This window comes from Struthio camelus, chromosome 4 (assembly GCF_040807025.1).
Source record: "Struthio camelus isolate bStrCam1 chromosome 4, bStrCam1.hap1, whole genome shotgun sequence".
NCBI classification, from domain to species: Eukaryota; Metazoa; Chordata; class Aves; order Struthioniformes; family Struthionidae; genus Struthio; species Struthio camelus.
In genome coordinates, this window is record NC_090945.1 from 86,019,544 (window position 1) to 86,043,295 (window position 23,752).

At 49.1% G+C, this 23,752-nt stretch overlaps 1 protein-coding gene across 15 annotated transcripts in view; it reads left to right on the plus strand.

Annotated features, from left to right (window-relative positions):
* Nucleotides 1-23,752, plus strand: part of EXOC6B (exocyst complex component 6B) — a 313,137-nt gene that overhangs the window by 278,625 nt on the left and 10,760 nt on the right. For 8 of the 15 annotated variants that reach the window (XM_068943863.1, XM_068943861.1, XM_068943851.1 and 5 more), the window contains one exon: nt 22,182-22,294. The exons of the other annotated variants lie outside the window; for them this stretch is intronic. In XM_068943863.1, coding sequence (XP_068799964.1) covers nt 22,182-22,294 — 113 coding nt within the window. The remainder of the gene's footprint in view (nt 1-22,181; nt 22,295-23,752) is intronic. 15 annotated transcript variants of the gene reach the window in all.

Below are 23,752 nucleotides of genomic sequence, written 5' to 3' on the forward strand. Positions count from 1 at the left end.
TGGAAGTGATTTCTGTGGAAGGCTGCAAAACTAGATCGGCTCTGCTTGCTAGTAGCTCTGTTATGATGAAATGTATTGAACCAGTAAGTAAAGTGTTCTTGGAGGCTTTTGTTGTGGTTAATGCCAGAGATTTCTGGCTAATAAGGAAACAGAGTGGCCTGCTCCTTCTGAGGGGTTGAATAAAAGATGCAGCAAAAGGGGTGAGGAAAAAGCCCTTAGGATTTCCCTCTAATTCAAATCCCTGTGGAAACGAATTATTCCCTCCAGAGGATGTACTGGGGCCCTCAAAAAAGAAAAACTAACAGTAGAGTCTGCAAGAAGGATTGGTGCCGTGGCAGTGAAAGAAAGGAGCAGCCTGTAAGGAAGGATAAAGAGTGCATCTGCAGAAAACGGTATGGGGAGGAGAGGATTCAAAAGGCAGCGGGAGCCTTCTCTGAAGGAGACTGGTTAGGTGCGCTGTCAAAGATGAGCAGGTGATTTGCTGAGCATCTTTTCCACCTCCGATAGATATCAGAAACGGAGGATACACCAGTATTTTGGTGCATGGATCATCACCTTGTCTTCCTGTGTATCACGGCAAAGGGAGATCTTTGGGATCCTTGAAGGTACCACCTCAGCTGACTAACAAGGATTGCTTTCCTCTGCGTATACTGTGGCTTTGCAGAGGGTCAGAACAGAAAAGGTGGAGAAGAAAGAGCCCAGACTGACCCTGGGAGTTTATGACAGAGCTACAGTAGCAGAGCAGCCTCCTGCCAGGTGCACTGGATGACAGAATGGGAAGTCTGGGTCTTTTCCCTTGGCCGAATAGGGCTGTCTCAACCCGTCTGTGACCTTCCACTTTTGTAATTGTCAATTTAATGCGCTATGGCTGAAATCTGAGTGTCACTAAGGGCCCGTGCTCTTTCCTGGAGACGCAGAGAAATGCAAATGTGTGGCATCTTGCGCAGAGCAAGCTCCTTGTCATCCTCTGAAGAAGCAAACGGTTCTCGAGTGGCGTAGCTTACGGAGCCAGGTTTCTTCAGAGCGCCCTTATTTAGATTCTCTAGTGTCTAATATAGCTGAGCTTTTCTCTTTTATGGTCTTACTTCCTTTACTTGGACATTTATTTTGATTGAATACAGAGAATAATTGCCTAGAGAGGTTGTGGAGTTTGCATCTTTGGAGAACCCAGATGGCTAATGTCCTGAGCAAGCTATTTATTTGAGCTGCCCCTGCTTTGAGGGGTTGGACTAGATGATCTCTAGGGGTCCCTTCTGATCTCAGCTGTTCTGTATGATAACACCTTTGAGGCCTCTACCTGTCAGATTGTATTTGATACTGGCCGTTATGTTTAAAAATAATTATTAGAATGAATTAAGAGAAACCATATTTTCTTGAGAAACCATCCTTAGGAGAAGTTGAGACAAAATAAGTAATGAAAGAAAAGCAGAGCTGCTTATTAAAAGGATCCGCTTTGCCTGTGTTGTCAGAAGGAGAATGAATTATGTAGGTAGATACCAGTCCGTCAGGGACGAAGGGCAGTATTGGCTGAGAAGAGCTCCAAAGTCTGACGCGCTTACAAGCCACCAGTGTATCAAGCCCTGAATAATGGGGGAGTTTTATTAACTTTGAGCAAGAACAAAATTGTACCCAAAGGCGTTTTGATGTTATGCAGGCATTTACATAAGCAGGTCTATGTTTTCTGACTGTCCTGTCTTCCTGCCAACTAAATCCGATCACCCTCAGTTTGAGTATTTTTTTCTTCTTATAAATGTAGTTCGATAATGAAATAGAAACACATGGATTTTTTTTTTTTCCAAATACCATGTTAATTTAAAAAAGGCCTTTTTCATTAGACGTTATATACACAAGGGCTACAGATTACAAATGCAGAAAATTAAATTGTAAACTCTACAGTGAGGCCTTGCGGGGGGAGTAATTAGAGCCGCTAACCCTTCCTTGTACCCTGCCTCCATGAGAGCATTCGCATGGAGCGTGGGCTGAGGAAGACTAGATCCTTTCAAAACGTATAAACCGCAAAGGATGGGTCAGATCCTTATCATCCCTAAATTATAACTGCAGGCTTGCACACTTTCCCAGAGTTAGATGACTTTGGTGGATGGGTTTGAAATGAAGTAGGGACTTTGGGTTTATTTTCTTTTTTTTTTTTTTCCATTGCAGTTCCCAGATAAGCATTACTTCTTATGCTTTAAAAAAAAAGAGAAGGGGAAAAAAAAAAGATAGATTCACCCCCTTTCTGATCCTAAATCTCAATCACTATTAATTATTGCAATAAACCTGTCTCCACTGAACCCCTTCAGTGGCTTCAGTTCATGATTATGGCTCTGGCCGCAGGTCCAGCTCCAGCAGTGTCCTCCTTTTCAGTAATCTGAGTAAACTATTTGTCAGGTTGCTTTCTTAAACCACCAGGGAACTGCACGTGGTTTGTCTTCCGTTGCAACGCGGTGCATGCCTCTTCTGGGGTGACTATCTTTTTCCCCCTCTTTTTCCAAAAGCCTGAGCTGGAAACAATCTGCTGCCTTCATTTCCTTCATCCTCCCTGCATTTGTAGCTTCTTAAGCTGCCTCTCCATCCCGAACCTTTTCTTTTCGTGTTTTGTGATGCACCTTTGATCAGGGATGATGCTGGGATGCCCGTAAAGATCACCTGGGACGTTTCATAGTGAGCTTTGTGAAAATCTTTCCAAAGGAAAACAAGACCTACACAATCACACTGTCAGTGCGTTTTGTTTGTCTGTGCGTTTCCCCATCCCCTCCGCTCCTCCCGGTACTTTCTGAGCTCACTGGAAGTTTTCACTGAAATTTCGCAAAGGGTAAAGGGTCATGAAATTACTGCAAGTCTCCTGGAAATGGGCATGCAGCTAGGAGGGAAGTCCAGTTAGCACCTGTGAGCTCACGCCTCCTTCGACCCAGAGGATCCACCAGGAAAAGAGGCTTTACAAATGGGATGAGGCCAAATCAGAGCCGATCCGTCCTGGCATCCGTATCAATCCACCACAAGGCATAAATTTTTAGGAAACCGCGCTTCCTTAATTTGGTGCTCGCTGAAATACGTTTTGGACTTTGCCCTCTTTATGAGCCATTGGCTCGCTCTGTGAATGCCTTGACCTTTAAGTCCCATGCAGTCTATTTATTTATTTTTTTAATGAGTTACTGATCTTCAGCATCTCTGAAAGTGCAGACTATTAATTTCTGGGCTTTATTTCCTCCTCTTTGCTTCCTGGAGCGTTTTAAGGTTTAGCTCACCCACGGTAGTATACCTCGGCGCTATGAATGGTAATAACTGTGCCGCAGCGTTGCACCTTTCTGTGGTTTCTTTATAATATTTGCAGCTCTGTCTCAGCTGTTTCTCCCATCCCATGCGTTGGGCACCGTAGCGCTGACAGACTCGAGGCAGATAAACGTGTTCGAGTGCCATCACGTTTAGCTGCAGTTTAGTGATCGCCGGTTACTACCTCGGGATGAATAATGTAGAGAGCAGACAGCACCGCGACTCCACTCCGTTTGGGCAATTGTAGCGCCTTGTATCAGCATTAATTTAAGTTCTCATTTCATCTTGATAACACGCTTGGTCTCTTGAATCAAGTGGTTCTCGGAGGCCGCCGCGGCTGCTGCGGGGCTGAGGTTGCCTGGTGGCACGTGGGCCGGGTGCCTGGTCCCATGTCACCAGCACTGCCGGATACCGCAAGTTTCTGAGGACGGATTTCAGCTCCAGCCCTGTGCTGTTCAGTCTCTTGCCTTGCAGCCTCTGAATTTCTCTGTGGAAGCGCAGACTCCTGCACAAAGTCTGCAGAAAGTGGATTTTGTTCTTCTTTAGTTATTTTCTGTAGACTCCTGGGAAAGACCCCACGTGCACCACGAGGAGAAAACTACAGCTAACGTAGACACGTGCAGAGCAAATGTGACGACGAGATGAGTTTAGGTGAGCAATAGACTTGCTACAGGGTTATGGAAACATCATCCTTTGGCGTTGATGAAGTGCCCTATTTGCTAGAGGAGTTACCCACGCCTGGGAGCTAGGCTTCTCTGGCGGGTACCGCGTGGCCTCGGGGTCTCTTCCATCTCTTGAACTGAAATCGCAGGAGGAGAACTTCTTTCCGAGCCCTTCTGGTAATTCGCTCCCAGGGGGATGTTCACGATGCAGCGATAAGGAGCATGATATTTAACGTTGCACACGTACGCAGTACGAGAGAAGAAGAATATCAAATGCCCGAAGCTCTCGGGGCTGCTGAAAGGCAGCGTTGTTTCCCCTATTGCACGTCATCGCTTCTTTTCACTTCTGCTTTAGGCATTAGATTAAGCCTTCAAGCAAGCAGATGATTAATAACCCATATGATTTCCATCTTAGCTAAAGCATCTTTCTTTCTAAATCTTTCTTCTAAATCGACGAGGATGGAGGGTTTTTTTTTTTTTCAGTTTGAGTAAACTCAGTAGTCATATGGAGCAATTGTATGATCAACTTTTAAAAAGCGCTTTTTTTTCTTTCGAGCTGAGGCTGTATTTCCTGGAGGCTTTCCTGTCTTCTTTGGTGCTGTGCGAAAGTGTAAGTGGGTACAGGTATTATTTATATATCAGCGCAGTATATGCAGCAGGTCACTGACCCACAGAGTTTACAATCTAAATAAGTGATGAGATGTCATGAAAAATTTGTATTTGAGCTCAAGGAAAGTTCAGCGCATGCCATGAACTTGCTTGGCTTTTATTTATTTTTAATTTTTCTTTGTTTTTGAACTCACCATCTGACTTATTCATGCTTTGGCCTCAGGAGATTGGGGGCTTTCTGGGCCTTTCAGAAAACAAGCCCTTTTTAAAGAGGAAAGGGTATAAGACATAGCTGATTGGTTCAGGGGGGAAAATCACTGAGCAAGAGGACGTGGAAGAAAGCGCTAAGGCAAGAATGAAAAATGAGACTCAGAGAGAGGCTTGTTAGCAGCACCGAGAGAGGAGCAGCAGAATATAAACAGGGATTTCTTTGCAGAGTTTGGAAGTTGCAAGAAGGTTTCAAAGGTGCAAGGAGTGCTGTGCGCTGAGCAGCGTATCTTCTCGTGGGGCTGCAAGTCCAGGGAGTCTCTGTTAGAGCTACTGTAGGTGAGGATGAACTGTGTTACAGATAAATCTTGCTCTTCCAGTATGATTTACAGCAAACCTTTTGGGAGACAGCAACTGCAGACTCTGGGCTGGTTCTCCAAAACTACGAAGTTCACCAAAGGGTGAGAGCTATCCTGCTGAGTGGAAATTGTAGTATCGCTGGCAATTTGAAATGAAACCCTGCATACAATTGCCTCTGGGGATGTACGAGTAATTCTATCCTATATGGATCAGGAGATGGCAATAGGTTGGGTGGAGAGACAGCCAGACAGACTCTTCTTTCTAACTGTAAATTTTCAGGCTGAGTAAGAGGCCTCTCTGTGTTTTCCATTGCAAGGTGCTTATATTCCATTCTTGCCTTTTGTCTAAATTTATTGATTTTCATATATTGCCTTTGATAGGGTCACTCCGTCATCCTCTGTTTTTGATGAATGCCCTGTTAGTGATTTATTTCCTTCCTATAATAATGGTGTCTGCATTCCTTCCATTTCCTTTCCCAAACGCCTTTTCTTATTAACACTCAATGCTTTAAATGTGTGGCGAGTTCTGCCATAGAAATGTTTCATTTGCAGGTGAAAGGGGTTTTTTGGGGTTTTTTGGGTTTTTTTGGGTTTTTTGGGGTTTTTTTTTTTTTTTTTGCTGTAGATGTGTGTCCCCTGGAATAGCTGGGTGGAAGATGTGAAGTTGCAAAGCTCCCACCTGCGTCCACTTTCTCTCTCGCGACGCAGGGAGGAACTCGATGCTGGAAGGCAATGGGGAGGCATAAGTGGTTTTCACATGGGTTTAGACGGATTCATGGAAGATGAGTCCACTGGGGCTATTAAACACAACATTCATATGCAGCCTATTGTTTGGCGTATCCCTAAATCGCTGAATACCAGGTGGGGTGAAGTGCTGCAGAAGCTATCACTGTGTGCTCCGAGTTTTCTGGGGACAGCGTAGAGAGCTGGGCAAACCTGGTGAACTCCTTTTTATATTAATCAAATCTCTCTGACATGCCCAGTAGCAGAATTTCTTTCCTGTTATCAGGACTCAAGATTTCGCAGGTCTCAAGAAGTATTAAAAAGTCTTGTCCACCCAGAACGTGAGCCTTGCGTTGGGAATCCTCTCTGTCTGTCAGCCGGAAATGTTGTCCCAGTGTTTGTGGTATCACCTCCTTCTCTCTGTCTCCACCAGCAGAGATTTTATGTGCCCCAGAATGGGAAATGAGTTGAAAACTTCAGACAAATTGACTGTGGACTTTGCTATGTTTTCTTCAGGTGAAACGCAGAGGCAAGTGATGGGAAACGAAGTCACACTCTGTCCGTGGCTCTGACGTTTGTTGTTTGTTAGGGTCACCTACGGCTCTAGCAAAGTTCCTCCCGCTGAGGAATAAGTAGGGGCTAGTTTTCACTGTTGATTTTTGGAAAGAAAAAAAGACATGTTTTGAACCCCTGAAATAAGTGGTCCTGGGTGGAGGCCTGATGGTCACGCCGGCCTTCCTTTGCGGTAAGGCCTATGGAAACATGCTGCTTTGCTAACGTTTTTCTAGAGGAGGACAGAGCATCTCAGGAGCCATCCGCTGTCCTACGTTTTTTAGCTGCTTAGAGACTGGAAGGGCTGTAATTGCGCTTTACCTTGCAAGATAATGTCGAGAGATTGGAAGGACAGGCCTCTTTTCCCCAGGAATTCCTCTTGTATGGGATGTGTGTGACTAAGCAAGGTTCAAACTTGTCCTGTCCTTTTTCACTTTATGGAAAAGCTTTGATTATTCTTCGGTTCAGAGCTGAGTTTCTTGTTTCATTTTGTTTTCCAGGGCTGTTTAGGAGTCTGTTTGCCCGGTCAGCTCTGCTACAGTGATTAACTTAAAAACATTTTCCGTCTTCTTCGTAAAGCGATCAGCAGCTTTTGGGTTTGGACATTAAAGAACATAATTGCAGGATTAGGGTTGGTGAACGAAAATTCTGCATTGATTCTTGACTTAGAAGAATTGAGGAGAACTTCCCGCTTCGCCATCCCTCTGTTTTCTCAACATGATATTTTCCAAATGGCTCCATATGTTTCTGTAACGAATATGACCCGGTTTGGGGGCTGAGTGTTTGTAAAAATACTTCTGGGTGGATATTAGCGTGTATGTGCTGCATATTAGATCTTCGTACGTATCTGACTCTGAGTTCCAGAGGGGCTTGGTTTTAGGATTTTTGAGGGGCAATGGCCCTCAGAAGTGGAACTGAGATGTGGACAAATCAAAATGCCGTGGGACTTTGGAGTCCAGATTTCCTGTTCTTGATGTCCTGTATAGAATAGCTTTGACTGGTAGAGAGGTGGTGGTGGTAAGGCGTGCTTAGGTGGAGTCAATGAGGTCCAGAAATCAGAGCTCTCTTGTAGTAGGTAGTATCTCAACCCAGAGCAAAGTGCTCACGATTCAGTGGTAAGAAAAAAGGGCTACTGGTAGAGACAGAAAGGAAACAGAGAGGCGACGTGGCCAGGGAGGAGGTTCTGGTGCCATTGCTCAGCTACCCACGCGTGCTGTGATGTCCCTCAGGTCCAGACAAAGCAGAATTTTGGGCTTGGGACTTCAAGATAGCTCTGCAAAAATTCATGGGAGCGGGATGAGAGAAAGGATAGATGCTTGTTTAAAAGTGTCGTCAGCAAGGCAACGCAGACTCTCATCAGTTCAAAAGCAGAGATAGGAAGCGGCATGTTTAAAGTCTATGAAAGGTGGCTCTTTGCTTCTGGCTTCTAACTTGCCCAGAGTTTGTGGGGCGCCTGTGTGTGTCCCTTTGTCACCTGAGCGCAGAATATTGCAATTGCGAGAGTGCGTTTCTGGTGAGAAAAGAGGAATTCAACAGCCGAAAAGCGTGTGTCCACGTGTGTGTTCTCTGTTCGCAAGACTCACGTTTTTTTTATCATGATAGCAACGCTTTTGAAGGAGACTTTGCTGTGCACCATCTTGGCTCCCTTTTCTGCGGAGTAGCTTCCACTGGGGCTGTAACATTAGTCTTGCTTTTTTATTTATTTAATTTTTTTTTTCTTTTAGCTAACAATGACCTCAGCTGTTTGTTTAAGGAGTTCATAACCCCACAGAAGTTTTACAGCAACCAAAAGGAAATTTGCAAGAAGTCCTTTGGTTCAGGGTATCTGGCATTGATCTGTTGGAGCTCTGCTTTATGTTCCTATCAAACGACAATAAAATGGAAAGAAAGAAGAAAGTAAACAGCTTGGTGTAAATAAAGACAAAATCCATGTCGTTCTACCCTTCCGCCAGTGCTGCCATTCAGCCGCAGGAAGCGGAGAGCAGACAGCCTGGCCCAGCTCCTCTCGCTCTGATGGTCTGGCTGTGTACATGTGCAGGATAATGGTGCGGAAATAAGTGCATGAGGCAGCAAAATGGTGAAGGAAATGTGTGTACCTATGTGTCAACCCTGACGTCTAAGAAACCTTGAGAAAAAGAAATGCTTTGAATAGCAGGAAATTATGCAACGTGGTATTGTATAATGCCAGCGTAGGGCTGAAGCCGCTTATGGATTTTGCGATTCTGTTTTCGACTGAAGCTGGCCGGAAAAGGGATGCTCCGATTCGAAGTCAAGTTGTGGTTCCGAAATTGAAGCTGAGCTGTGTTTAGTTTAGGTTTGATGATACCAAAGGGTGGTTTGCTGGCCAAATTTTTTGAGGCTCTTGCTGCTCTTGGAAGGTTGTCACCACCTACGGCCACGTTGGAACCATCAAGTGTTAATGGATCCTTCAGACTTCAAGTCCAAACCGAAAGTCTGGTGCCAAAATCTGAATGGCAGTTGCACTAAGGAGCGTGAGTTTCAGTGAAAGATCGTTTCTCTGTTCTGGCAAACCCTCCAAAATGACTCTTCTGTATGCAATTTTGGTCTGTCTCTTTCTTTGAAAGATCCAGCTCAGACTGACTGGAACAATTTTGTCCTGGGAAATTCGAAGTTCTCAAGAGTTTTTTTTTTTTAAAGAGCCGTTTTTCGTCGTTTCAGAAGCAGTCGAGTTGGAGCACTAGCTACTGCGGAGAGAGGCAGCTTCTGTGCATCTGTCCCTAAGGCACTTGTCCTTAAAAAGAGCAGCACTGCTTGGTGCATCTTAGCCATCCGGAGGGACCAGCACCCGAATCCCTCCTTTTGCAACCATGCTGGGCACCTATAAGCTTAAGGTGGCTAAGACACACCAAAGAGGACTTTCTGCCCAGAAATGTAAACCGGTCTTTGCTAAGTCAGATAGCGCACACTCAAACTGGGCTTTTCTTGCTTTCTTTGTGTCTTCTGCCCTTGGTGGTTCACCAAGTCACCGTTTCCCCACGACTTGAGCTGTGTGTAGTTTTAAAGCCATTTCCTCTGGACCGTCCTTTAAACAGCGCCCCGCGTTTCCGTTACGGCATGCATCGACTCGCTTCGGAGCCGGGTTTATTTCGAGAGGTTATGCTGTGCAGGTGTCAAATTCTCCGATCCACAGGGAGATTGCCAGAGTCCGTTATCGCCTCCTTCTCCTGTAAATTGCTTTATAATATGGTGATAACTCTGTGTGCACATCATAAAACATCCCTCCCTCGATTTATGTTACTGTAAAGGTGATTTCTCGGGAACGATGACCAGATAGTCTCCTTTTACTCACTGGTTAGCCAATCGCAGTTCTTGGCATCTGAAATCTGGCTTTGTTTATACCTTTCCAAGGCTTTGACAATAGTGCGAGGCCATCCAGAGGTTAGTGTGACACCGTGTAAGGAAAGGCCTTTGCTTTGTTTTCAGATTCCTCCGGAGTTTTTTGGTTCCTTTTTTTTTTTTTTTTTTTTTACAACAAATAGCCATAAATCCTGCTCTTTCCCTCCGTGCCCAGGGCAACGCTCTTTGCTGCCCTGTTGCAGAACAAACCGAGAAGGTACATTATCAGGATTAAATGCTTTTGCAGTGCTCTTTACCACTTCAGCCGTAATTCCTCCTGATGCTGCTCCTCTTAGTTGCATTGCTTTGAGTTAGAGTGAAGTGTGTTCTGGGAGGTTTTTGGCTTGATTAGTTTTGCGTTATGTTCTGGTTACGCTGGGTATTTTCAGTAGGCTCCAAGATGCCAAAAGCAAATGTTATATTCCTTCCATACGAGAACGCTGTATTTTTTTTTTTTCCCCCTACGCGTTGGTAGCCTGCAAATTTAAAGTTCCCAAAATGATTTGCGCACACCAAAAATGGAACATGTTAAAATAAGCTCGACAGTTTCTCGAAATAAGAGGTTTTCTTAGAAAAGAGTGAGACATAGCTGGCGAGGTTTTAGAGCAGACCTTGCATAAGTTTGAATTTCAGGGCCTCGTTAAGGCTCCTTTGAAGCCCTGCTTTTGGGCAGGCTGGGAGGCTGCTCCCTGAAATAAGCGGTGGGAATTAAAAATTGCTTGTTGGAAACCAAAGCCTTGCCCCCACTCTTGCCGTACAGCCTGAGGCTGAGGGGACGAAAGGGAAGGTGCTCGTGGTGCGAGCACAAGGCTGGGCATCGCGGGCCATTTTGGGCATCGCCCATTGCAGGAGGGACTGGACCACTGCAAAACATCCATACCCTGAGCGGAGGTCTGGCACGAGCACGCAACCCGGCAAAAGGCTTAACTGAGCCGTCGCTATCGACTGGAGGCCAGGGATTTTTAATGGCCTCGGGGCCATTGTGGATGGCCTGTAGATGCCAAGAGGAATGGAAGAAGTGTCCGAAGGGGAAGTTTCGCGGTGTCCATTCAACTCCTTCGCTTTTACCGTTGTCTTCCCCCTTAGAGAGCTTTGTAGATCTTTTTTTTCCTGGTTTCAGAATTACCTGCTGCCAGGATGCGTTGTTCTCACGTCTCAGAAGAGGCACAGAAAAGGTGGTCTGCACAAATGGGGCGCAAAAGAGACTCTTTTACAGTGCGGGCGGAAAATAAAAGGTGAAAGAATGGGTTTTAATCAGGGCCTAGCAGAGAGAATTCCACATTTTATCGTAATTCGTTAGTCTCTAGAAGTCCAAGAAACACAATCTTTTCCTTAAGGGGGGCATTACCAAACTCACTGATTTTTAACCTTCTGCAAAGTTATTTTATTCCTGCGCTTGCGTTCAGCCAAATGTTTCCTACCAGTCTTGCCTTCGCAGCTGTTTTAAATATCCATTTGCTCGTGTGTCTGCCTCGCCGTAGAAAGCGCTAAATAGCTCTAAATGGCTCTTGCTCTTTTCCCAACAGTATCGCGGCCTCTGGAAATCTGTATCCCGCGGCCTGATAAAAACAGTTCTAAAGAAGGCGCCCAAATTGCCAGCTGATTTCACGCGCCGGGGGAGTTTTGCAGGTGACGCCGCAGGTTTTTGGAGCGCTTGAACCTCCCGGCGTATCTGCCTCGCTGCCCAGGCACTCTGCTCCCGCGCTGCCCAAATTACCCGTGGCCACGGGAAGCTCCGCTCGGCCCCGGCCTACGGCTCGGCCGCGGGATTAAAAGGAAGGCGCCCCTGCCTGCCGTCACCCGCGCCGGTTTAAAAAAGCTGGGGGCACGGTCTAAAAGCTCCGCGGTCCCAGCAAGTTCTGCCCTCGGCTTTCTCTCCGGACTCCCGAAACGACGCCGGACCCGTTTCTCCCTGAGCTCGCCGATAGCGCTCGTTACATTTACAGCCGCGCCGCTCCATCGGGGCTACCGTGCCCCCGCGCGCGCGGCGGCCCGGGGTGCAAGTTCAGCGCAAGGTGAATCTCGTCTGAGATAATCGGAAAGTTCAGCCGGAGGTGAAGGCAGCGGCGGCCGCGCGCCGACGGGCTGGGGTGAGCGGGAGGTCGCCTGGTGGTTTTCTTCTTTTTCCTTTTTCTTTTTTTCTTTTTTTTTTTTCCCCCCTCCCTTTTTTCATGTGTCCACAAAAGGAAGGGGGAAAAAAAAAAAAACAAAAAAACGCAACTCGCTTGGCACCGCGGTCGCGGCACGCGAAATAACTGCGGCGCCCTGGCCGCGGCGCCCGGGCTGGGACCCGGCGGGTGCCAGCCCCCTGGCTGCCGGCGCGCCTTTGGGGAGCGCGGGGCCCTCCGAACGGCACTGCTTTCTCGTCCCTTCGGGAGGAGGGACCCCGGCTGCCGCCCTCGCGTTTGGAGGACTGCTGCTTCCCCCCCCCCCAACCCCGAACTCGTTTGTTGGTGCTTAGGGGAGTCTCTCCTTTGGGAGCGGGCGGTGAATTGTTAAGCCTTCTCCAGCATCCTGCTCTGCAACTGAAATATCAGCGTTTTCCAAGTGTGATATCCGAAAGTTTTCCTCCGATCTGTCGATAGGGAAGGGCGGCTCGGGCAGGGCACGCGAGATAAAGGCGTGGGGTTGAGGTTACCGAAGCCTCTTGGTTTGCTTAGAAATCATCGTTTCCAACCCTCTCCTGATTTCGGCAGAAACGGGCTGCAAAGGCAGCCAGCGACGGCCTCTTCGCCCGCCCGGCCTCCCAAAGGCGGCGGCAAAAATGCAAGGGATGAGGCGGCGGGGACGCGGGGAAGACCCCCTCCGGGGGATGTTGCTCCTGGTGCTCTTTCCTTTCTTTTTCAAATCCCTCTTTTTTTTTTTTTTTTTGAATTGCTAAACCGCACTTTGGCACAGTCTCGCCCGCCCTGGCTCTCGCGGGAGCCGAGGAGGTGCCGTGCGCCTGGCGCACAGCGTCGTCACCTCCCGAGCACCGAGCGGGGAAGCTGCTGCCGTTAGGAGTCACGAAATCTGGGTTCTCCTCCCCGGCTAGCAATAGCCCTTGAGACGCCGCTCGCTGCTTCGAGGAATATCTACCCACGGATGGCTGTCAAGACGTCGACTGGAGCGTTTCCCGAGCGTTGCGTCTCCCAGTGCAGCCCCCGCGACGCCAGGCGCTCCCGCGCCCTGGCATCGCCCGTTCGGCCGGGCGCCGTGCTCGGCCGGCGCGAGAGCCCGCCGCAAGGGCTGAATCGCGCCCCGCTGACCGCGGCGTGCCGAGAGCGGGGATGCTCCTCAAGGAGACATCTTTGCTTGGGGAATGAATCCCCCTTTGTGACTCCTCGGTGGAAAGGGCGAGGGTTATTCAGTAGCGCTCCCGCGAGGGCGCTTCTCCTAGGCTCTCTCATTTCTCTTGGCGACGGCCCAGTATTGTCCCTTTGTCTCGTCCAGACTGTAGGGTCTCGAGGGTAGAAATCCTGTCATCTCCGCTGCTCAGCAAGCAGCAGGCAAACTTGTGAACCTGCATGAAGAGCCTGAGGAGTATAAATAATTATTTTTATGAGTGCAAATTGGCTAATAAATCCCGTATTGCCGAGTTGACTTTTCTTCTTTTACCCATTCCTAAAATCCACAGTCTGGGCAGTTATCACTTGAACTGATGGATTTTTTCTGAAACAGTGAAATCCCAGTGCTTTCGTACCGAGTATTTTTAGCGCCATATTGTTTTCTCAGGCAGTACTGCACGGCGCTTTGCCATGGCCCGCCAAGCTTGGGATTTCCCTAGAATTCAGTTTAGCCTTCCCTGCGGGCAGAACTCCAGTTAATGACTAAGGCCACGATCCTGCAGCATCAAAGTCAACAAGAGCGTAAAGAAGCAGAGAACGAAGGTGCGAGGGACTTTCCAGGAGTCTACAAGACTGTCACTGTGATGTGACACGTTAATCTGCGGTGTCCCCACCCTTGGGTGTTTTGCTGCTTCGCACCGGTTCTCTTGAACTCTGCCTGGCATTTTGTGGCTGCTTCGTGTGGTTTGGTAGCACAGGTTCGTGGAGCAGGAGGGAAACGCAACTCAGCAAAATCGTATTTAACCGAATAGGGATTTTTTTTGCCGTCAGTACCGAAGTGGCCTACAATCAGGAATACAGTATGTGTCAGGTGAAACTGTAATGCAGATGTAAAATTTGAATAAGGCTCTTGGCATAAATATCTTCTAAAAAAGTCACACCATGCAATTGCACCAGAACTTCACAGTAAATGGAAAGCCAGAGCCTCCTAATAAATGATGAACATTCGCAGATGGAAAACCAGAGACTCTTTCTGCACACACAGTGCAGACCAAAAGCTTTCTGGAGGTCTTCCCTTGGAAATGATTTGCAAAATGCAAAAACCTATAAACAGGCAACGACACAAATCCGAAAATAATGCAGACTGGACAGATTAGGGCTTTGTCATCTCCAGCCTTGCTCTACTACATTCTGTCCCTTCTGCCGTAAGTCTTTCCAGGTTCTTCTCCTGTTGTTTCCAAGAACTGCTTCACTTACAAGAAGATAGAAGAAGGATAAAATTGCTGCCTTAACTTTCAAAATAAATCCAGTTAAAATGCGAAGTGAAGAACATGGAATCGTTTTTCTTGCCTTCAGCTTGAGTGTTTAGGAGGAAGGAGAGTCAGCGGCCGGGACATCTGCCCAGGACCCAAGAGAGGGCTCACCTGAGCATGGGATTATTTCACCTTGTGTAGATGCCCAAGCAAGATGGACAACGCTGCTGCTCTGATATAAATTAATGGCCAGCAGCACTTCTCTCTCTTTCTTCCTCCTTCCGTTACAGGCAGGCAGGTCTGGTAAGCACCTGAAAGGGGGTGAGATTAGCGTTACCTACGCTCCACGCATGCTGATCCCCTGGCTTATCACAGTGCGGCCATCGGACGCTGGGGTGCAGCCCAGAGCCGGCGAAACAGGAGGTTACTAAGGATGCCACCACCCTGTTGCTCAACATGCATTCGCTACTTAGAGCAAAATCGTGGCTCCCAGTGAAATCAGTGACAAATCCGCTCCTGCTTTCATTTAGGCTATGGTTTTACCCTCTCGCCCGTTTGTAAGTAAACGAACAGCCGCGGCGTTCTGGTTCCTGGTGCCTTTTCTCCTTGGCAATCCTATTGTCCAAACCTCTGTCTCCCCACGGGTTAGCGTATTCCTTCCTCTTTCAGTATTACTTTCCCACGAGGCATACTTGAAACCTCCCCAAAATAAATTATTTTGAATGTACTTGTCTGTGGCTGCCGCTGCTGGCATCTCTCCGGGCTTTTGTGCTCTGTAGCAATTACCCATCGGCGGGCAGCAGGGACTGCCCAGCCTGCGGTGGGTATGGTTGGTTTGCAAGCTTAGACATGGGCAACCTGGTAGCTGGCCCTGGTTCAGCTTTAGGAGTTGCTTGTGCTTCTCAAGGTACCCACCGGGACTGGCCGGGCCTCCCCCGTGTGTGGTTCGGTCCTGCTGGTGCGGCTCATCCCTCCGTTTGGGCAGGTTCAGGTGGGCTCCTGCAAAGGGCTGAGGTGCTCCTCCACCTCAGGCTCCTCTGGCCGCTGTTCAGCTGCGTTGCTCAGTCACCAAAAGGAGTTTGTGAAGGAATAAAGAATAGCTCGGAAGGCGTATAGGCGAGCGGGGTGGTCTCTTTGGTGGCTTTGCCGACCGAAACACTGCAGGTTTATGGAAGGTGGAGGCAAAGCGAGAGCGCAGCTGTTTAAAACCAGCTTCAGTCTGGTGCTCAAAACACCCGCTCCTTGGGCAGGGCAAGCCCAAAAGCAACCCCAACAAAAGCAAGAGCAGCCGCTCGCGAGCGCGAGCTGGGAGCAGCTTTCGGGTTCAGCAAGCGGTACGGGAGCACTGCCCCCAGCTAGGAAAGCCCCCAAAACCCCGTGCATTCATGCCCCAGTGCCCAGGAGAAGCGAAGCCCCTCGAGAGAGAGAGAGAGAGAGAGCCTGGGCTTAACCCTCTGGCCTAGCTGCCCCATCCATGCTGCTTTTCCAGGCATCGCCCGGACACCCTGCAGCAACCCGCTGCTAGGAAATCTCACGCGCCCGCCGGTGGCACCGCCGGGATCCGAGGCCGGCTCTTCCAGACGCCTCTCTGTCTCCCACTTTCACATGCGGCGAGTTAACTGTAATACCTTTAGCTCAGTTTGATGCGAGAAATCCGGGATAATTGCGTGTAAGTTTGTTTAAACAGGTTAACAGATTTGCTGGCTAATGGTCTGTGACTGTCTTTACCTTTTCATCCTTCTGCGTGTGTGCGCGCGCGCGCACGCTGCTCATGTTTGGTTTGGTTTTTTAATAGCAGTTATTACTTTGCCGAAGGCTTGTCAGACCGGAGCGCTCCCGAGCACACCTTCAAGCCATCTCGATGCTCTCTCTCGTCGCTGTCTGAAAGTAAACATCTTGGTGCGTAAGAGGGGAGAGGATGGTTGTTACTCGAATTCTGGGGTTTTGCTGTATGGAGAGCCTCAAGCTGACGTTTGCAGACCTTGAAATGAAGTGCGAGTTAGTTCAGGATGGGGTTTTTTTTTTGCCTTTCGCCATCCAGTTACTGCGCATCCATGGGACTGCTGTGCTAGTTTGCCTCTGGTGATGGATATTTTTATTTTTATTATAGTTCATGTGTGAATTTGGCCTAGCAAAGTCAGGATGTTAAAAATAGAAGGGCTGGGGCGTGGGGAAAACACAAATGCAAGCGCAGAGGTGGTGACGGCTCTTTTGACTTTAACAGGAACAAAGCGTATGGCTCTTATACAACGCTGTCCCTTCGGCAGGGATGTAAAAAACAAAAAGTTTGCTTGCCAGAGAAAGGAGTGGAAAGATTAGGTTTCCATTTCTGGCTAAGCTGAAGACTGCCCTTGCGTCTTGGAGCAGCTTAGCTTTTTGGACAGCTGCTGTTCACTTTTAGTTTGGACGAGTTTTGCATCTTGCTTCAGTGGATGTAGCCTTGTGTGCCGTCTCGCGTTGGATCCATCCCTGCAACCTCCTGCTGTACGGGGAGAATTGCATGTCCTCTCCCAGCGGGGCCCAGCGGCTGGATTTGTCCGTGAGCCCAGAGCACTTGGTGCTTCTCAAGTGGCAGTTCCTTGAAGGTCAAAAGCATTTGAGTGCAAGTCCCCGTTGCCCCCGGTTGTGGATGCACAGAGCGGCGCTGCATGGGTGCAGAAGGGAAAAAAGGCAAAGGAAGGAAGGGAGGAGGGCTCTGGGGAGGATCCGCAGAGGCTGGCGTTGCATCAAGTCAGGGCATTTAGGACTTTTTATTTCACGCCGCATTTGCGCAGTAACACTTGACCTTTGCGCATCAGGCTGGTGGAAGGGAAGGGAGGGAGGAGGACTTGAGACTGAGAGACGGGACAAGTCCTTTTTATGTAGGTTGGTTTTCACCTTGGAAAACACGGGTCTCCGTTTTCTGCCATCTCCTTTAACTCTACGTCCCTTTTTCTTGTTTGTGTGGCTCCGTGCCATTTTGTATAGGGTAGTTTTAGATGTTGCACAGCGTCCTGACACTACTGGAAGTAGTATGAAGATTTGAGAAATGCCTTTGGCAGGCAGCGTTGCTGAAGGCAGTACCTGGGCTGGCAGCGTGTAGCACCCAAATGCAACCCCAAGAAAGAGCTGTGCCATGCAGCCGCTTTCTGTTTCTTATCTTTCTCTTTGAGAACAGGATTACGTCTTGTCTCTTGCTTTTGGCTTCAGAATAATTCAATGTCGAGCCTTTAGTTTGTCTCTGGGGATCACGGTTTTCTTGGCCAACCCAGCTGTCAAGTTTTCTAGCCTGGGCTTTGAGGGTTGTAGACCACCACGAAAAGCTTCAACTCTCTTAGGCTTCAGCTGCCTCCGGTTTGTCCCAGTGTCTTTTCTGATCAAGTCAGCTCCATGCCCGTTTTGTTGCCTCAGGAACTGGTCAGATTTTTAGGTGCAAACTCGCAAACTTTTTAGGTGCAAACTGTACGTCACCTCCTGGGTTCGTACAGAGCCTGCTGCGATTCTGGTGCAAGTGTGCAAATTGTGGTGCTTACTTTGATGTCATTCCAGGAGCGCTGGCAAAGCTCGCAGACTCTGTTTTGAATCAGTTCAGATTCACATTATGCTATTTCTGGCTTGGCTGAAAGAATTTTATCCAGATTCAGCGCTGTCGCCTCATGTCAAAGGGAACACTCTGTCTCGCGTTGGATTTAACCGGGAGCAGAGGCGCTTGCAGAGGAATTGTCATGTCCCAGTTCCCTCCGCCACAAGCGTGCTGTTAAATTATAGCCATCCTTTCCCTATGCTTGATGGGAGGGCTGCAAAAACATGCTGTAAAATAATCTTTGCTTTGAAGAGTTTGAGATCGTGGTATTACCAGGGAAATGAAAAAGAAGTGTTTTTAGCGTTTACAGAGGTCGAGCTGAGGTAGATGGAGAGAAAGTGACTTTCGGCCCTTGCCAAGAGGAGCCTGCGGCGGGGCTGGGAACTGCTTCCCGGTCCAGTTCTTTCATCCCAGCATCACCTTCCCCGCGTTGCCGTTTCAGCGAGACAGCACGCGTTTCCCAAGGACACCGGCGTTGCGTTTTCACGCCCCCACTCCCCCCGTTGCATTTTTATCCTGGACGTGCTGTTCTCTTGCAGTGGAGATGAGGATGTGAACAAGCGCGCACAGTCGGTTTCCGCTTGGTTTTGGAGGCGCGATGGAGGTGGAACCGGCGAGCGTCAGGGGCGCGCGCGAGGAGGTTCCCCGTGCAGCTGCGCTGCTTGCGGTTCTCGGTATATGTGCACGTGAAAACACAATCTCTTTCAGGACCTTTCTTTTGAAGGCACACTCAAACCTTTCTCCGTTTCTTCATTTTTATAAATATACACATGAACATGCGTACCTGCCCCATCCCTGCTTTTTGCAGCAAGTATGCTTTTCTTGCCCCCAGGAAATGGTTTCTTGCAGGCTGCAAGTTTGCGGTCCCGCTCTTTGCACGCGGCACGTCTGCAGCTTTCTGAGCCTATAGCACTTTAATATCATCACAGTAAAAGCTCTTTTTTTTTTTTTCCTTCCTCTTCTTTCCCTTTCCCCCCAGTGTGCGCGCTGTCGAGTTTGATTTATAGCCTTGAAAAGGAGACTCTTTAGTTTGAGGAATTAATGGTATTTGCATATTTTATTTTGGAATCTCCCCCGGAAGGCCCGCCTGAGCCCGTGGAGGAGCTGGGCTGCCGAGGGCCTGCGCGCAGAACTACTTTTTTCTTTTTTCCTTTCAGATTTAGCTGCAGAGGTGAAAAGTTTAAACAGTAAAACCAATAAAACCACATTTATGTGACAGATAAATTGTTTCGAGACAGCTTGCCCTGAGCTGTCAGGCTCCCTACTGCAGGACCTCTCTCCCTTGTCTCCAAAGGAATACGCAACGCTCCTGCGTCCACCTCCCGGCGAAGCCGTGCCGCTGGGCAAACGCCGGCAATGCCTCCAAACGGCACTGACCGAGGAAGCTGAAGCCCAAATGTGCCGGCCTGGGTATCCTCAGGCCTGCCTAGCTGGCCAGATGGATGTGGGTAAACAGTTGTAAAATACACAGACTATCCATCACTGTCACGAGCTGGCTCCCAGGAGAAGGTCCAAGCCTAGCACAGGGTGGGAATGCTTTTAGGACAGGTTGTCTTCATCGGATTTCTTTTGAATGTGATGCGAACAGCTGGAGATATCGTACTGCATGACGGAAGGGACTAAAATAACACAGATGATTGCCTCCCCGCTGCTCCGTCAGCCCTTCGGGCCGGTGCCGGTGCAGGTGAGCTGGCCCAGGGAATGCCGGGAGCCAGCAAATCGCAGGGCTGTCCCAGCGCGGTGGGGCGAAACGGCCTGGTTTCAACCTGCCGGTGCCACGGTCGGTCGCAGCGCGGGGAGCAAGGTGCCCCGCTGGCGGCTGCACGACCTGATGAGGGAGAGTTGCAGTGCTTAAGCTCAGGGTACAGAGCAAACCCTTGTGTATGGTTTAGAAGAGCTCTTGATGCCTCTTTCGTCTCCTCGATCCATTTCTCATCCTCACTTTGTTTTCCTTTGGGGCTTTATTTCAGCTTGCTGTGAACTGCTACCCGGTCCGTCCGGTGTCTGGACGTGCCCGTTATATGGGATTGCATTGTGCTCTGCAGTTCACAGCTTGCCAAAGGCACCTTCGGCCCCGCCGCGCCCCGGGGTGGCGGACACCAGGACTTTGGGGCGAGTTGCGCTCCGATTTAGCCCGTAAAACCCTACGATATCCTGGAGCCGTCGACAAACCTACTGCGAGAGTTTTGAGCCTGCCATGCCAGGTGAAAAGAGCACGGGAAACCACCTTTCCGGTTGTCTCTTTAAGGGCCCTTGAGCGCTTCCCTTTGGAAAAGCTCCCGCAGATGATGTGCAGCTCCAGCATGTAGTTAACACAAGGGGCCCCAGCGCGGACCTCCTGTGCAAAGCCTTGGAGGAGCGCGAGACAGAAAAGCCCTCCGAGGTCCCTCTAATCCGTCCCCCCTGCCAGGGTGGGTGATTGTTCCTTGCCGCTTGCTTTCTTCACTGTGACCTACATAATCAAAAAGAATCGTGTTGCACATTTTTGTTTGGGACCTCGAGGTCTTCGAGGAGCCAAATCCCCGGCTTTGTGGGGCGGGCCGTGTTGTTAAACAGGGCTCGCGCCTCCAGGAACACCATGGAGACGCTGCCACAATGAGCTCTCTGTGGGCCGCGCTTCGCTCCGGGACATGTGCTGCTAGAAGAAATAGCCGAGCCGCTCTTCGCGGGGGCTCGGCAGCGGGCGCCTGGCCCTTCGGACAGGGGGAATGAAGATGTACAGGCGCTTGGCAATCGGGCCTGCCATAGAGCGGTCACAGGAGCTCCCAGTCACAGGAGGCTAAAGGATGGGAGGGAAACACAGCCGCTCTTAATTAACTTGTTTTATATGGCTTAGATTAGTGCTGTGCCTTTCTTAACCGCTCCTAATTCCTCTGCTCCATCATTACCGTTGAAAGAACCTGGCTAGGTGAAGAAAGAAGTCCTCTAAGGGAGAAGAAAGTTTAGTGGGGGAAAGGTGTGGGAGCTATTAATTTATTATTACTGCCTTGGAAAATAGTAATGAGAGCAAGATAGCGAAACCTCACATGTAGGGCAGTGCGTGGCTTCAAAGCTCTTGGTCTGAGGACCCAGTAATGTTCTTCTGCAGCGGTGTGACGCTCCGGCTTGGGTTTGGGTGTTTAAGCCTAGCAACAGCAATCTGTTTGTTTTTAACTTGTTAACTTTCTCAGACACCTTACAAGGAGTCTGAGGATGCCAGGGGTTGGTGGACCACCAAAACTTTGTCCATCCAGTTCACTGTACTGAAAAAATTAGAAGCCACAGGGGAAGCGAAGGGAATCAGACTGAGAAAACTCAGGCTTCGTCAGAGTGAACAATATTGCTAGTGAGCCAGATGGCACAAGCTCACCAAGTTATGCTTACGAAAGATAGCAGCATGAATGTCAAGTAGGCGAGATCAGAGGTCAAATATTTGATGAGCGTGGTCTGTGTGGCTGAGAGGGGAGAAAGCGGAGAGAGTGCAGGTGTCCAGGTCAGGGAGGGGGAGCTTGAAGGAGCTTCTGGGATTCTACGTTGGAGGGAGGCATTAGGGGAAACTGGGATTAATTTGCTTATTCCTTACCCGAGGTCAAGGCCAGCCGAGGCTCTGATGCTGGGAAGGCCACAGGGTGTGCGGGAGCCTTGGGTGCGGTGAGAGCACACGTATGGTGCACGCGGGAGCTTGCTTTGTAGACCTGAAGGGCTTCAAATGAGAAGTTGTCACCTGCGCTGTTGGGGCTCTGCAGCAGAGGTTGTCACGGATGTCTGGATGAACTTGCCTGTGCCTTCTGCCTCCACCTGGAGCTGCCAGGGGACTTCAGTGGTTTCTCTAACGAATGACTGGAAACCACCTGAGACTCCTAGGCTCCTTCTGTAGCTGCATTAACCTAAGATAAACCGCTGAACTCCTGGATGTCTCTCATACCTCCCCCGGGGAGCTTTATTCATTAGAGACGCTTACAAAGCACTTTGAAGATGTTAAGAGATCTCAACGAGCACGATGCGAAATCCTTGTGGCCCAGTTAAAGTGAAGCAGATGGTAACTCGGGGACAGAAGAGGTTCTCTGTGACTTTAACCACAAAAGCACCCTCCTCCAGTAGTTTGAAGCGTCAGGACGCTGCGGTTCTTCTCTGGCTCTGCCGCCGACCTCCAGGTGTTTGATTTCTCACTTACACACGTAGCACCTCCATTTCTCCCCTAAAATAGAGATGACATGCAGGAGGAGCGCATTATAGCTGAATTAGCTAAAATTGTGAAACGTTTGGAATGCTTTTTCTGCTTAATCCCGCCTGTCCGGGTTTTTTGCCAAGTTATAGGTAAACCTGCTCTCTAGCCAACTTTTAAAAATCTCCTTTTGTTTGTTTTTCTGTTTGTGCTGCAGCTCTTAGATCTGTTTATCCAGTGGGACTGGTCGACGTATTTGGCCGACTACGGGCAACCCACATGCAAGTACCTTCGCGTGAACCCCACGACAGCCCTCGTCCTACTGGAAAAGTGAGTGCATGTCCAGACACTCTCTGGACAGTTTTAAGCCCTGTCTCACTTTAAGCAAGCGCGTTTCAGCCATGCTTTCCATCACGCGCGTTGCCTAGACGGAGCAGCCTCAGGGAGCAGGGCTGCTTGGGAGCCTGCCTTCAAAGGTTTCACTCCTGCATGTACAGTGGAAGCTCTAATAGGAAATCCCTTTTTATCACGCTAACCTGAATTCTGCTTTTTATATCAAAACTCATTGATTTGGCTGAGGCTCACTCTTTCTGTTTCACTTCTAAGCAGAAGTTCCCTGGTTTCACAACAGACTTCCACTGTACAGAGGTGTATCTGAAGCAAGCCCCCCCAAAATCACTTAAAATTGCTAGCCCGCAGCTCGCTCTGTGGTTCCATGTAGAAGACTGCAGGCTAAAAACCCAGCTGTGGGACAGTTTGCTCTTAGAAAGGACAGGATCTATGTTGTCAGGTAAGCGTGAGTCTGAGCCTCTTTGAAGTCTGGATTCGCCCAGGTAGTTTATATGCAAGCAAATGCTTTGCACAGCTTCAGCCTGAGGAGCAGAGCCTGAGCGCTGGCCCGTGGCGTCAGGACGCTTCAGGTGAGCGCTGCTTGTGTCCTCTGCGGGGATTTCGAGACCAGCACAGCAAGGAGGCTTTAAGCCACAGTTGCAGCCAGTCTTGCAAGCCAATAGCATGGATGGGAAGTTTATGAGTTATGGAAGGGCATGCGCTGGCACATACTCTAGCACATCTCACAGTAAAATATAGTAGCCTGAACTCCAGAGGCCTTGGTTCAGCAGCCAAAGCAGCATTTCTGGCTTCTCTTTAAAAGCTATAGGCAGGTGCTGCCCAGAAAGAATAGAAAACACTGAGGGAGTGCATCAAAGGTGCTTTGCCTGTGTTTGTTCCTCTACAGGGCAGCAGCGCCAGCTCTGCCCTATGCTCCTTGTCCCCGGTGAAAATCCCAGCCCAAATGGTGGATTCATATATGGGGGCAGTGCATTTTCTTCAGTCCCTAAGAGCAGGATTCACTTCGCTCGTTCCTTCTCTGGCACGTAGTTGCAATCAGAGGGAAGAAGTGCCACCGAGACACTCATCGTGCCCATGGTAGGACGTGGCTCAGATGACACCTTCTGTGGTAGACCGCCACACTCTCACCAGGAGGAACAGCCCTAACTCCTGTCCCTTGGCTTGCAACAGACCTCGCAGCCGTGCAGCTGTGAGCGAGTCACCAGCTGATCTGACAGCAAAGTGACCTGCCAAAAATAATAATTAATAATTTTCCAAGCAGCTCCGTTACTAAGTCTTGCATGGAACAAGGTAGGATAAGCATGGCCTCCTTCTTCAGCAGTAATTTCCAGTTAAATTTGTTTAGGTTTAACGTGAAAACAAATCCCTAGGATAAATTTGAGTTGCTTTTTTGGGGGTATCTCTTTTTTGGAGCGGGTATCTCTTTTTGGAGGGTAT